General features: G+C 43.7%; 1 protein-coding gene across 1 annotated transcript in view; it reads right to left on the minus strand.

The window, feature by feature from the left end:
- idh2 (isocitrate dehydrogenase (NADP(+)) 2) overlaps nt 1-13,047 on the minus strand; it is a 28,510-nt gene extending 15,463 nt beyond the window's left edge. Inside the window, 5 exon segments of the mRNA XM_061222189.1 lie at nt 907-1,050; nt 1,425-1,585; nt 2,324-2,489; nt 5,030-5,121; nt 12,814-13,047. Coding sequence (XP_061078173.1) covers nt 907-1,050; nt 1,425-1,585; nt 2,324-2,489; nt 5,030-5,121; nt 12,814-12,928 — 678 coding nt within the window. The 5' untranslated portion in view covers nt 12,929-13,047.
- Between the last annotated feature and the right edge of the window lie 511 nt (nt 13,048-13,558).

The following is a 13,558-nucleotide window of genomic DNA, read 5'->3' on the forward strand; positions in this document are numbered from 1 at the left end:
GGGGGAGGAAACTGCTTACATGCATTTGGATAGCAAATATAAATTTGGTTTGAATTTGGCATCTCTTAAACTACATAAACCTTCAGATTACTTTCAATTTTGTATGTGTAAGTATATGGTATATGTAGTCATACTAGTACAGAATCTAAAGAATCCATGCCTACAGCAAAAAGAAAAAAAGAAAAAAGGAAAAAAAGAAATGCTTTCACTTTCAAGTGGAGTGGATACTGTGAAAAGCTTGAGAAATTAGCTACGTGGTCACAGGACTGTTGAACTAGACAACCAAATCAATTGTCTGACTGAGATTTCAAAGCAGTTAATGCAAGTGTTGAAGACAAATGGTAATTCTCTCTTTAGATAGAAAACATTTAGCTTATCCTGGTGATATTTAAGATTTTCACAGGTGATCAGACAATTTAATTCTCTTTGTAGCTACTGTGTTACACCTTTGTTCAACAAAATATCATATTGTTCAGAATTTAAATTCCAAGTGTCACAGTTTCTACAGTCTGAGTTCTAGGGTTCTATGGTTCCAGAAATTGCAGTTGGGTACAACAGTTACTGCAGTGCAGGCCACAAGGAGCTTGAAAACATCCCACCACCTATGAATTAAAGGCCTGTAGAGTTGAAGCAATTTTCTGGGAGAGACCACTGAATCATACTTATTCCTCTCCATGATGTTGGTAGTTTCTTTTATTAGATATTAGTCACAGTAAAAACTATTTTTTTCTCTTTTCTCACAGTAATGGCTTACAAACACCTACTCTATAAATGTAACATTTTTATACGCGGTTAAAGTTGAAAAAAATCTGAACATGGAGAAATAAAGAAAAATAAAATAAAAAGAAAAGACATTTAACCTTGGTGTTTGTGTAACTGCAGGTTTGGGGGGCGAGTCTCGCTCACCTCATCGGTGTTGTACATGCCCATCCCGCAGCCCCCCGCGGGGAAGTCGTACACCTCCCACTCCTTTCCCGGGCTTCCGTCCGTCGGGGTGAACACCATCATGAATTTGCCCGGCTTGTCCACCACGAAGTCTGTCGCTCTGTACTGTACCACGACACAACAAAATGGTGGCATTTATAAAGCGCCTTTATCCAAAGCGCTGTACAATTGATGCTTCTCATTCACCCATTCATACACACACTCACACTCAAACACCGACGGCGATTGGCTGCCATGTGCAAGGCACCGACCAGCTCGTCAGGAGCATTTAGGGGTTAGGTGTCTTGCTCAGGGACACTTCGACACAGCCCGGGCGGGGGATCGAACCGACAACCCCCCGACTGCCAGACGACCGCTCTTACTGCCTGAGCCATGTCGCCCCAACAAGAGTCGGCGGTTCGAACGGGAAAGCCCACTGGGAGTCATCCACTTTCAGCAAACGCAAAGTAGCGTATTCGAATGAGCGGAGAAAAACGCACCTGGTCACCGAAGGCGTGTCTGCCGATTGTGATGGCCTGCGTCCAACCAGGGACGAGACGAGGAATGTTCTTGCAGATGATCGGCTCGCGGAAGACCGTGCCTCCCAGGATGTTCCTTATAGTTCCGTTGGGGCTTTTCCACATCTTCTTCAACTTGAATTCTTTAGGGAAACAAGAGAGGCCACACGCAGTGTCAGATCATGAAGCGCATGCAAGCTCCCTGTTCTTGGCCAACAGCATTCCTAATGGGGTCGCAGGCTCAGCCAGCCTAGGGGTTTAGAAGATTAATTTGTAGTTTAATTAGAATTCTGTTGGCTGCTTCCATTAATCATTAATCATCCGAAGGTGCCCCCGAGTTGTTTCCACATGCTTCAAATGAACTGCTGCTTGGAACGTTGGAGAGCTTCAGATAGGGAGGGGGGGGCTTTAACTTTCCAAAACTGACATTCCAAAATCCATGCGGTGATTGGACAGTGAATCAGTTTGGATCACCTCACCAATAAGAGCCAATATTGGCCCTGCAATACCAATGTGCACAACTGCAGCATTCAACTCCGAAGTAAACTGGTCATTTTGTACTTTCGTAGTTTATTTTTATTTATTTATTTTTATTGTTGACAGTGTGGCTGTCGCTGAATTCTTGGGACAAAATCCCAACCTGCTCGACGACAACAGCTTCTCATCCCACCTCTTAGTTCAGCTAATTCAGAAAAGCTGAACGAGACGTCGGAAGAACCGGTTTGTTTGAAGTTTATGAAAGCCTATATAGCACGCTAGCGCTTAAGACTGCTTTGTGTGCTTCTCCCAAAACACCCTGTCCCTTTCTCCCCACTACCAGAAACGGAACCTAAAATTCAGAGCCCATCCCCATCCCGCCCCCCCAGGCAGCAGGCACATACCTTCCACTCTGGCTTCATCGGGAGTGATGGTGGCACATTTGACCGCAACGCTGTACTTCTTGGTTGCCAGGGCGGAGTCGATGGTGACCTGGTCGTCGGTCTGGTCGCGGTACGGGAGACCCAGGTCATAGTACTTCAGCTCCACGTCAACGTTGGAGAGAATGAGCTGGGAACACAAAAAACCAACAGTCGTGTGACTCACTTGGAACCGAAGGATTATGACTCAAGAAACGGAAAAATATGACTGATCTTGTATATCCCACTACAGGATGCAGAATAGTGGAGCGCGCTGAATGTAACCACAATGGAGACCAACTGTGCTAAAAACTGGCACTCAGATCCTGAGAGCTGCGTGTTGAATTGAAATAGACAGAAAAATGGACCTTGAGTATATTTATATGAAGGGAAATTCCAGTCATTACTTCCATCGCACTGGTTGAGCTACAGCCTTGCTTCTGCAACCCAAAATAGTCAGTCAGCCATGTGTACTCTACTGCATTCAAAAAGAACTAGGATAATGTTTAACCACCTATATATGTGAAAATGTTACTAGTTTACTGACTGGGCTGTCCCTAAACTCACCGTAACAAGTGGTAATATTTTTTGTTTTATTAATTTTCTTTTGTATTCAGTAACTTTATATAATTTATCAGGGTCAATGTTACCATGTACCAACTAGCCATTGAGATTAATTACAATTTTTATCCAAGTAACCAGTGTTGGGAAGAAATGAAATACTGTTACTGTAATGCGATTACGTAACCTTGATTACATAATCAGATCACCAAAGAAATTAAGTTCATGTAGGGCTAATCAGTGCAGGATAATTCTACATATGCTGCATGACCTGATTTGTTACTTTGCAATAGACCTCACTCACTCACTCACTCACTCACTCACTCACTCACTCACTCACTCACTCACTCACTCACTCACTCACTCACTCACTCACTCACTCACTCACTCACTCACTCACTCACTCACTCACTCACTCACTCACTCACTCACTCACTCACTCACTCACTCACTCACTCACTCACTCACTCACTCGCCAAATTAAATATTATACCTTTTACTAGTAATACAGCATGTTAGCTACATTTTTTGTCATGCAATTTGAAAAGTAATACAGTAGGCTACCGATTACAGAGTAATCTGCCGGGTAAACAGCAAACATTACACAAGCATTAACCCAGTTAATGGAGCAAGTTAATTGAGAAATGATTATTTGAACTTGAAAGTACATTCAATTTGAAGCATAAACGGTTGTTGGGATTACAGTGACCACACACTGATCATGTCCACTGGTCACTAGAGGGTCCTAGTGGCAAATTGAAGTAATCATCCAATCAATCTTTGTTTTTGTTTTTTTCCCAAATGGAAAAGAAAACTTCTTGGTCTATTTATTACTGGATATTTTTGTAGATTTGTGTACGACCTTTTGAGCAATGTTCTGTCATTTATGCTAACATTACATTTGCTATTTAGGTCAATTACATGAACTAAATTCCAACAAGCAACATGAAGCAAGGCGAGTGCTGGTGTTTTCCTCCACTGTCATTGAACACTTATTATTACTCAACGTTGCTGAAACTGGCCCAGCTGCACAACAGAGAAATAAATAAATAAATTAGGCTTGAGCCCAAGATCAAGGTACGTGCAGTCCAAAAAAATAACACTACAAACTAAACATTTGTTTTATTCGAACAGAGGGTACCTTGCGAGCTTGCGTAACCAAAGCAAGCTAACGTCACGCCACGGCTTTCAGGTTAGCTCTCCATCCTCCTGTGTGGATATCTAGCCTAGCTATGTGCCAAGAGTTTTTTATGTATTCTTTCGATTCCGATAGTAAGTGTCCTTACGAGTGCTGGTATGCTTCGGTACACTTCAGAGTTCATTCTGCTACTGCCGTCAGCAGTTACACAATTAATGAATGCAAGTGAGCCAGCACCTGTTGCAGCCATGCATGCCAAACTTATAACACCCCCACCACCATGTTTCACAGGTTTGCTCTTGCCATCACCATCACTCTGATACAAGTGAAGTCTTGGTCTCATCTGTCCACAAGACCTTTTTCCAGAGCTCTGTGGGCTCTTTGAGGCACGTCTACAAGTCCCATTATGTTTGCTAATCTCACCAGTGCCCTTTCTTCTTAATGATGTTCCAAACAGTTCATTTTATGTCTATGTCTATGTCTATGTCTATGTCTATGTCTATGTCTATGTCTATGTCTATGTCTATGTCTCTGCCTGTCACTTCCAATGTGCTGGAGCACAGAGCCAAAAGGACATGAATTGTACAACTGTCCAAATACTTATGGACTGCACTGCACACAGGACGACTACCCAGAGCACAGTGTCAGTGTTAATAGGTCTGTGTTCGCTGGCTAATTTCAAGTTGTTCAGCAAGCAGGAGAGAGAAACTACACAAAAAGTTCAGCCTTCGTGTTGTACGTATAAACGTGCAAGATGGCGGCGCGCTCCCAGCACTGACCTCCCACTCCACAAATCCCCTCATTCTTCTCCCTACCCCCATCCACCACTCTTCTGCCGAAAGTCCCATCCTCCACTCTAACCTCTCCCAGTCCCACTCTCACTTCAGCTTCACCACCCCCACCCCCTCTGTATGGGTCCTGCTCACTCCCACCCCCAAACATCACTCTGGCCACTTTAGCCCTGCTCAGCAGCCCTACCCCCCTCTCCTCACCTTCTCCTTGATGAACTCCCAGATGATGCGGGTCATCTCGTCTCCGTCCATCTCCACCACCGGCTGGGCCACCTTGATACGCTTGTCGGCATCTGCGGAGACCCCAGAAACGCTCGTCTCACATTTCACCACTGCAAGCGCCTGGAGTTAAAATTTAAACTGACAATGCACTCAAATCCTGCGAAAGCCACCTTAATGGGACCCCACTCGAAAATTTGAAAGGTTGGATAAACCGGTGTGGTCGCTGGCACACATTTCAAAACTTGAATATGCAAAAATTAATTTGTTAAAAGAATGGTTTAGAAAAAGCTTTTGTACTGTATGAGCAAAATAGTTTGAGATGGATTTCAATAGGATTTATTTCACTTTGGAAATTGCAATCGTATGAATATTAGACAACAATAAATAAAATAAAATAAATTGTCTGAATTCAGCAGAAATGGTTCAGAATTAGTCTACATGAAATGCAACAAACTGCCAAAAGATTGCTGGCCATCACAGTATATTCATAGTGAATTATTGTACCATTTGGAAATTGCGGATTTCGGATTTCTGCAATTAGTAAAACGAAATGAAAGATTTTTAGATGCGATCAAAGAAATTCTTGCTGCAAGGGAGGTGCAGTAGTCAGTCTGCACCAAGTGCTATGTTAATGTACTGTATTTGCATAAAGGCTACCACTTCAACAGACTGTAAATCATGATTTGAAATTGGCATTAACAAAAATGAGGCTGTTGGATAATCTGGTAGGTCACATATGCGGGAGCCTTATGTGGGAGTTTGCTGTAGTCAAGTTCTTTTTTTGAGCCAAGAATAATATCAGAGCAGAGCCAGAAATGCATTTTCCAAATGGCAGTCAAAGAACTGAGAGTAGAGGACACGCATAGGTGAGAACAGACAGACGCCTTTGATCATTTCACTCGATCCTGGCATTTATGGACATTTACCTTTGGTCTGGAATAGAGAAATTCCAGGTCTGCAGAAGGGACACACGGAGCCAACAAAGAAATAGCAACAACCAAGGCCGACGGTCAAACCGCTTTGCGTTGCCTCCAGCTGCCCGTATAAAATGGAGCTGGAACGCACAGGAAAGACTAGGCTACAGCTGACGGCCGACAGCTATGTGCATTCTGCGCATGCGTGAGAGGAAATGACTCTCCATACCAGGAGACCGATCGCTTCTTGTCACCAGTGTTATAAGGCCACACATTTTACGCTTTCTGGACTGGATGCACTGGATTGGTGAGCTGAGCAGCGAATCAGAGAGCTCTCCTCAACATGCCGACTCAGTTGAAAAGCTGCTGATAAGATCTGGCCGGCACCAGCGGTGTGGGACACACCGCCGAAACTACGGGCGACATTAGGCCACCGGCGCTCAAAGGAGGCCCAACTACAGCCCGCGGCCGACGGCCGGCTCGGTGTGTCCAGGCGTTTATATACAGGCCTGAGTGGAGTTTTAAATCCCCCTACACAGGGTCACAGTTGCGTGGAGGTCATTAGGATAAAGAGGCATTGAGGCAGTGGGGGTGGGGTGAGGGAAGCAGTGGGAGGGGGAGGGGCGATGTGTTAAGATTGGCAGAGGCGGGAGTTGAAAGGTGATGCTGGTGAATGTTTGTTTGTTGGGGGAAGGAGGTGGGTTGTTCAGTAGTGGGGAGATGGTGGTTTAGTGACAGAGATGGTAGGGGTGGTGTGGTGGAGGTAGGGGGGTTTTCGGGGGTGGTGAGGTGGTAATGGTGAGTTTTTGGGGGTGGGGTGGGAGGGTGCACTGGGTTAGGGGTTGCTTCTTGTTCCAAGCAGCTGCTCTTTGACAGGACTTCCTCTGGTTAAGCAGTCCTGAAATCCGAAGTCTGCTTTTTAAAAAGTCCAGTTCAGATAAACTGCTAGAGCACACCAATAAGACTGTAAGACTGGTCTTGTATGACTCAAAGAAAAAAATATTTTACTGAATATTACTGTGTAAACACTTGCATTACCAGAACAACCTATGAGTGAGTTGAGTGGATTCATCTCACCATTAACCCTGGACACAGTGGACTACTAACAAGGACTACAGCAGGCATCAGCAGATGTTCTAGTATAAATGTGCTAAATTGCTCTCCTTGGATGATCACTTTGTGACCTAAACTGGCCTTCTGGCAGCACCATAAGTTGCCGTCTTGCGGTGTGCTGCTCATCCCCAAAGAAATGCCTTCCCCGCCTTCGCTTTCAAACATGATCATTTTACATTTCCTACAAAAAGTCAAGTTCTAATTGGACACAGCCTACGTGATGACTGCAGTAGAATCATTGCCATTTCAGAAAACCGCAAAGGGCGCAATTTAGCTTTAGAAGTGAACACTGTTGTTCTCCATGTTTATCAACTCCTTCTCATTTTGTTTCACCATACTGTGCTATGACATTACCCTCAAAGAACCCCAAGCCAGAGCACATGCCGTTTGTTTGTGCACAGCGAAACCGATGATGTGTAATAAAGAATAGGCAAAAATATGCAGACGTTGGGATGGTCCATCTCAAATGTTACCTACAAGTTAAGGACAAGTGTTCTTATTGTCACATAAATGCTTAGGGCTGCTTGTCATGGTTTTCTGCACCCATCCCGAGTCACCCCGGGGCACTTTAAACCCAAACAATAGAAGAAATCGGTCCTTAAAACGGCATTGTGTAACTGCATGCAGTGGAGATCAATTATCCTTTCTCCGTGGTTTCAGTTCAGTTCACCCTCCACCCGTTTGGGGGGACCTTGGTATTTAGTTACAGCTGATAAGCAGTAACTGTGGGAGCGACTCATAGGCCATGTAGCTGGCCTGGTGCATTGTTGGAAAGGATGCCTCAACCTAAGCCTCTTGATTTGGCTCATTTTCAAAATCCAAAAAACATCAGACAGAACAGATGGCCACAAATCTATGATGCAGGCTGGGTTTGCAAGTTGCAGCAGGACTAGTTTTTGACTATTGGGCCTAATATTGCAGAGGAGGCCTGGCCCCTTTCTAAAGAAAATACAATTTCCAACACATTCTCGGAATCTGTATCATGACTATCGTGACTAAGACTATCATACTATTGTGCTTTTAATTCAGGAATGCTCAGACTAGTTTTGTTTACACTGTTATCTCTAAGGAAAAGGGTGCCAGATATTGCAAGAAAGCCCTTTTGTTCTGTAGTACACTACAGTTGCATGTTACCAAGCACATAAGAAGTACAGTATGCTGCTACCTCCATATCGGCCAGCTGGTTGACCTTCAGCATTCTGATTATGTAATTCAAAGCCCCAATAATCCTTTTCCAGCAGTAAGACACTTTTAGACCCACTGAGAGGTAAAGAACAATAAACCCAGGGGCTTGGGTGCCCCGAAATTAATATTGTTATACACGTTAGTCAAAGGGCTCAATTAGCTTCAAGTCCAGATGAAACAGTATTCCTCAACACACTTAAGCGCAACCATTTCCCCATCTGCATTGCAGTGCAAACACATAGCAAATATGAAACCAAAACCGGCGATTGCATAATGTTGTTAGAAGTAGGCTGAGCCACAAATCGGAAGCGTGGGAACATTTAAAAAATATCCGATTTCCAGTGGCACGTGTGTATACAAAAACCAGTCAATCCAAGCATGAGAAACAAATGCTCGTCGACTGCAAAGCTGAACATGGTAAGACGGGGTTTTTAAGCTGCATTTAAAACATCTGAACAAGATGCAGGCATTTTACAGGAGCAAGCACACCGTCTCAAAATGAGTACCTGCTGAGAACAGCGTAATTAACTAAAAGCCCAGTAATGAAGGACTCACAAACGCTAATAGTGGAGTAGAGAAGAGGCACCTAAAATGTCAGTAGAGTGAGCTGCCGCTGTGCTTGCACAGCGAGCACCAGTGAGGATTAAACTACTCCCCAACGCAGAGAGCGTTCTCTGGAAAAATACTGCACTCCATAGCAATGGGGGGGGGGAGGGGGGGGGGTCATTTGAATCACCAAAATGACGCAGGAATGCCATAGGTGTTTCTGTCGGAAAATTCACTGGCTACATTCAGCAGGCTTCCAGTAAGCAAGCACTGTTTTGGAAACATCCTTGCCATCTGGAGGCATAGCAGTACATTCCAGCCAAACCAAAACCCAACCAAAATCACGTCATCTTATTCACCGAAGGAAGTTGTTTTTATATGAAAAGCAACAGCGCAGAAAATGTAATACTACTTCTGTACTGTACAGATGAGAAAATGGACAGCACTATCCTAAATGTTGTCAAGCCACAGGACCTGTACATGTCTCTGCAGCTGTGAGTAGCAGTGGTAGTGCACTTTTTTCAAAATAACAGGGCCTTTCACCAGCATATCTAAAGCACAGACGGCTTGTTAACCTTCCGTTTGATCTGCGTACTTATAGTACACCGAGTCCACTGCAATTCCACAAGTTAAGACATCTTCATAGAGGTCGACTTTATCTTCAAGCAAAGCCTGAATAAGCAGAGGCTGTTTACCATATACACAACGGTGAACTGAAACAAGGGTGACCTTATCAGGGCTCCTGTTAAAATATTATCTATATTTTCAGTGACATTCCGATGAATGAAGATGTAGTGTGAGATTATTAAGAGAAGGCTTTTTTTTGTTGAAGAAAGAAGCACAATATTTACAATAATGAAAATAAACAACAAGCTTGCCAATACATTACCAGTACAAATGACAATGGAAAATGACGACTAACAAGCAGACTATATTTGTATGAATACGCTTTCTTTTTTTACATTTAGGTAGGCATTTTTCCTAACAATTAAAATGATTGGTGGAGTGTCTGCCAACAATCCGTGGCTTTTCAGGAAAACAGAAATGTTCAAGGACTTTCAATGTCTATGAGAACAACCGTCACCTGCTTCCTGCGTATTCTACCTACCAACTAACGCAACAGATATTTGTGTAACCTGCAACACAACACGTAATCAAGACAACCTTTGTTATCCACCCTGTCTCTGGCTTTAGCCAGATCACGTGACCACAGCTATTGATTTCAGGCTCTAGCGAATTGGCCCACATAAACTTTGCTGGACATCTAATTTTTTTCAACAAACATCCGTTTTAACCTAGGCAACAGAATTTGAGGCAACTTTGGCCATAACTGTCAGCACGGCGCAGGGAGAGACGATTGGCTCCGTGAGCTAAACACCAAGTTCGCTAGATCAAAGCGCTAAATCAAACTCCTACCGTGTCACTAGGGGGTGAGGACAGCTGCCACAATCATTCATGTGCTTACTGGTGTTACTAAACTCTGTTGTTCATTGTGATTGGCCAGCATAAAGGTAGCACGTGTGCGAGCCTCTACTCTACAACCTAGTTTATCATTGCTCTTATCTCTCTTCAGCGCGCGGCAAGCCTTCAGAACAGCCCCGACACTGCCGGCCAACAAAGTGTTTTCACTGTCCACGTTTGCAAAGATAAACCTGCATGGGACTATGAACCAAACAGTATTCCCAAAACAAGAGAACTTTTGGCAATAAAAGCATTTGACAGCAAGAACTGACGCTGTGGGTAAATAAATGAATGAATGAATACATTTGAGCAGCTGTTGAGGACTGCACAACACATCCACTGCAGGTGGGGGGGAAATGAGTTTCTTAGGGCAATCAAAACTCTTATTTCCTGAACAATCCACGCAAGCTTACTGAAGTTATAAAACTCCCTGGCAAGAGCAGCGTGTGTCTTGTGACTGCAATGAGATAGAGACTGTGTTCTGGCTTGCCTTTCTGCTGGCCAGACGCATGAACATGTCCAACAGGGGTGTTGAATGTCCTTATTTTCTTTGAATAATTGCTCAACATTTTACTTCTCCTCATTCATTTCAGTCCAAGTTGCTCATTTTAAGGTAAAAAGAAAAGACTACGCAGCTCTCCTGGACAACAGCTGGTGACCACCCGTCCCAGGTCAAATGTTGTTTTTTCCACTGAAAAACTCCACCTGGGTTACAGTTACAGATGTGCTGCGGTAGGCACCTTTGTCCCATTGATGTTTATCTCAGTTCATTACACATACAGCAGAAGAGCCTAGCTTTAAGGTTGCTGGATAAGGGCTGTTTAAATAGCCTCTGAGCTCATAATCTGTCTAGATCCACCGCCCGCCTTCTTCATGCATGCCTCCCAGGGGTCCAAGTAAACCACAGTCAACAAACACCTACGAAACCCAAAGTGACCTTCAATAGTTAGGACAAATAATTCCCATCTAAAGGAACGAGCAAAGGGCAGTCTCAGGCAGAGGACAACGGAAACGTCTTGTCCTTCTGACCTACATACTCAGAATTTTATAGACGTCAAAGGGTCGCTGGTACAGCAGTTGCTAGTCCTCGTTTCTCTGAAACTGTACGGTAGGACGACACACACGTTTTCCAAAAAAGCCAAACGGCTACATGTTAGTGAGGCTAATACTGGCTATTGCTTGACCTTGAAGTAGGCCTAAACTTTTATTGGGGTTCCTAATTGCTTCTTAAAACGCTTTATGGTATAAATGGAGAGGTTTTAGCTACTGAATAATTTGAACATAACCCGCGAATACAACATCTAAAATTAAAAGGTATGTTACTCAGTTGTGTAGCAGATTAAACGAGTAGTTTTACTCAGCCCAATGATTGCTCATTACTTGCAATTATGTAAATTGGAAAATGATTTATTTCAAAACAGCTTGTTTGCTAATAGCCATTTCTGAAAATCAGCCGCTCGAAAATCGAGTCCGTTCGGTATTTTCCCATCAGAATAAATAGAACAGCTAGTACCTCCAAGTTGCCATACTAGTGTGACCTTGGCAGCTAAGTTTGAGGTATTCGTGAACGCGAGCCTGATTCGTAGACTGTAGAAATATAGGCCTGAATTCGCTAGCCAAGGGACATGGCTAGATGGCTCCTTGGGTTGAGATGGGGACTCGGACGACTGCGCAGAAATATTTGCGCACCTTCCCGTTAGGTCTATAAAGACCTGGAGCAAGTAGTCGTTGTCTTAACGGACAGGTGTAAAATATTCAGAAACTTTTATTGCTAAGGACAAGTTATCTATATATCGATATGACAACCGAATGATGGCTAGTTATATCGTAAATTAAGAAACGGCGTCGATTTATGTATGTGAAATGGCTCGCCAACAAAATAGAGGTCTTGCAGAGGCTACTGCACCACATCCGGCGACAGCTTTCTAGCTAGCGCTACTTTCCATTCATTTGAGTAAGCGAACTGGATGAGCATCAACGGCTAGTACTCCCTTTGCATTTTTGTCGTTATTTGCTGCCCAAGCGCAAGTAACGACACCCTCCTATTCTAAATGACACATTTTACGTGACACAAGGGAACCGGGAGTCAATTGTGGTCAAACGACAAAAAAATCTTCCCGCAAGCCAGCCCTGCGAAAAGCGCTCGCATCGCTAGCCTATGCTACCGTGTTTCTGGGTCAAATACTCACGCATTGGAAAGCTAGTTAGCTAGATACGATTGACAAAAACACACGAGATACCAAGACCCGTGAGCGAACACATATTTCATATAATTATATAGCTACTTCCAATCATTTTATGGAATACATTGAATCGCTTATCCACGTGACTAGACTAGCTATGTTACAAAATTAAGAAGTGTATCAAACAAGCTAGCTAATCAACTGCAATAAAGGAAAAACGGAGGCTGTTTACTCTCTCCTGGTAACAATTAGTCAAATGACCACATAAGCAATAAACCACCCGGCTTCGGCGATAGCCATTGTCGCTCTCGAAACTACCTACTTCCATTGACAAATGTAAAGTAATAGCGGTCGAACTCACAGTTTCTTTGTTGCAGATTCTGGCAGGTTGAGGCCGGTGCTAGCACGGCGGGGTTTTTAGAAAGCGCGGCGGCAGACCTAGAGAGGGAACTAAGGACCTTCAAATACCCTGCCATGTTGCGCTGAAATCAAATTTAGCTGCTAACCGGTTACACTCCAAACGCAAGAAGGACCGAAATGAGATGTCGTTTTGTGTGATATTGGAAAGCGCCTCCCAGACACAACACGTCAGCTTCAGAAGAAAAAAAGGGGGGCCACAACTTTATTCATCAAAACATTAAACGCGTACGACGAAACCAATCAGAATCGAGTGCGTTGAGCGGGCTCAGCGGGCATAAGCGCGCTTCTAAAATTACTCCAGGCACGTGACTCTCCGCAGTAGGCGTACTGTACATTTTCAGTTTCAGTCGCCTCGGCTGACTCGTTTGATTTTGCATCAAAAATGAGAAACTACTTACAATGTAAGTACGATTATTGTTCGATAAAAGTACGTGCAAATAAAATATATGTACACATATATGGCCTCTATGTGTAAGTTCTATTAATTTGCATTTTTCTGCACAACTTGAATCATGGAGATATACTCATAATGAAAGGGTGACAATGGAAAAGGAAAATCAATGGGTTATAATCAAAAGGCCTGTGAAAGGCACTTCAGCCCTTGAAATAACCTCTTCACATTCAGTTCTTCTGTTGGGATGCAGGGTTCTAAGTTTAGCCAGGGAAGGTGCCCATACTCGGTGACG

The sequence above is a fragment of the Conger conger genome, chromosome 15 (genome assembly GCF_963514075.1).
Source record: "Conger conger chromosome 15, fConCon1.1, whole genome shotgun sequence".
NCBI lineage: Eukaryota > Metazoa > Chordata > Actinopteri > Anguilliformes > Congridae > Conger > Conger conger.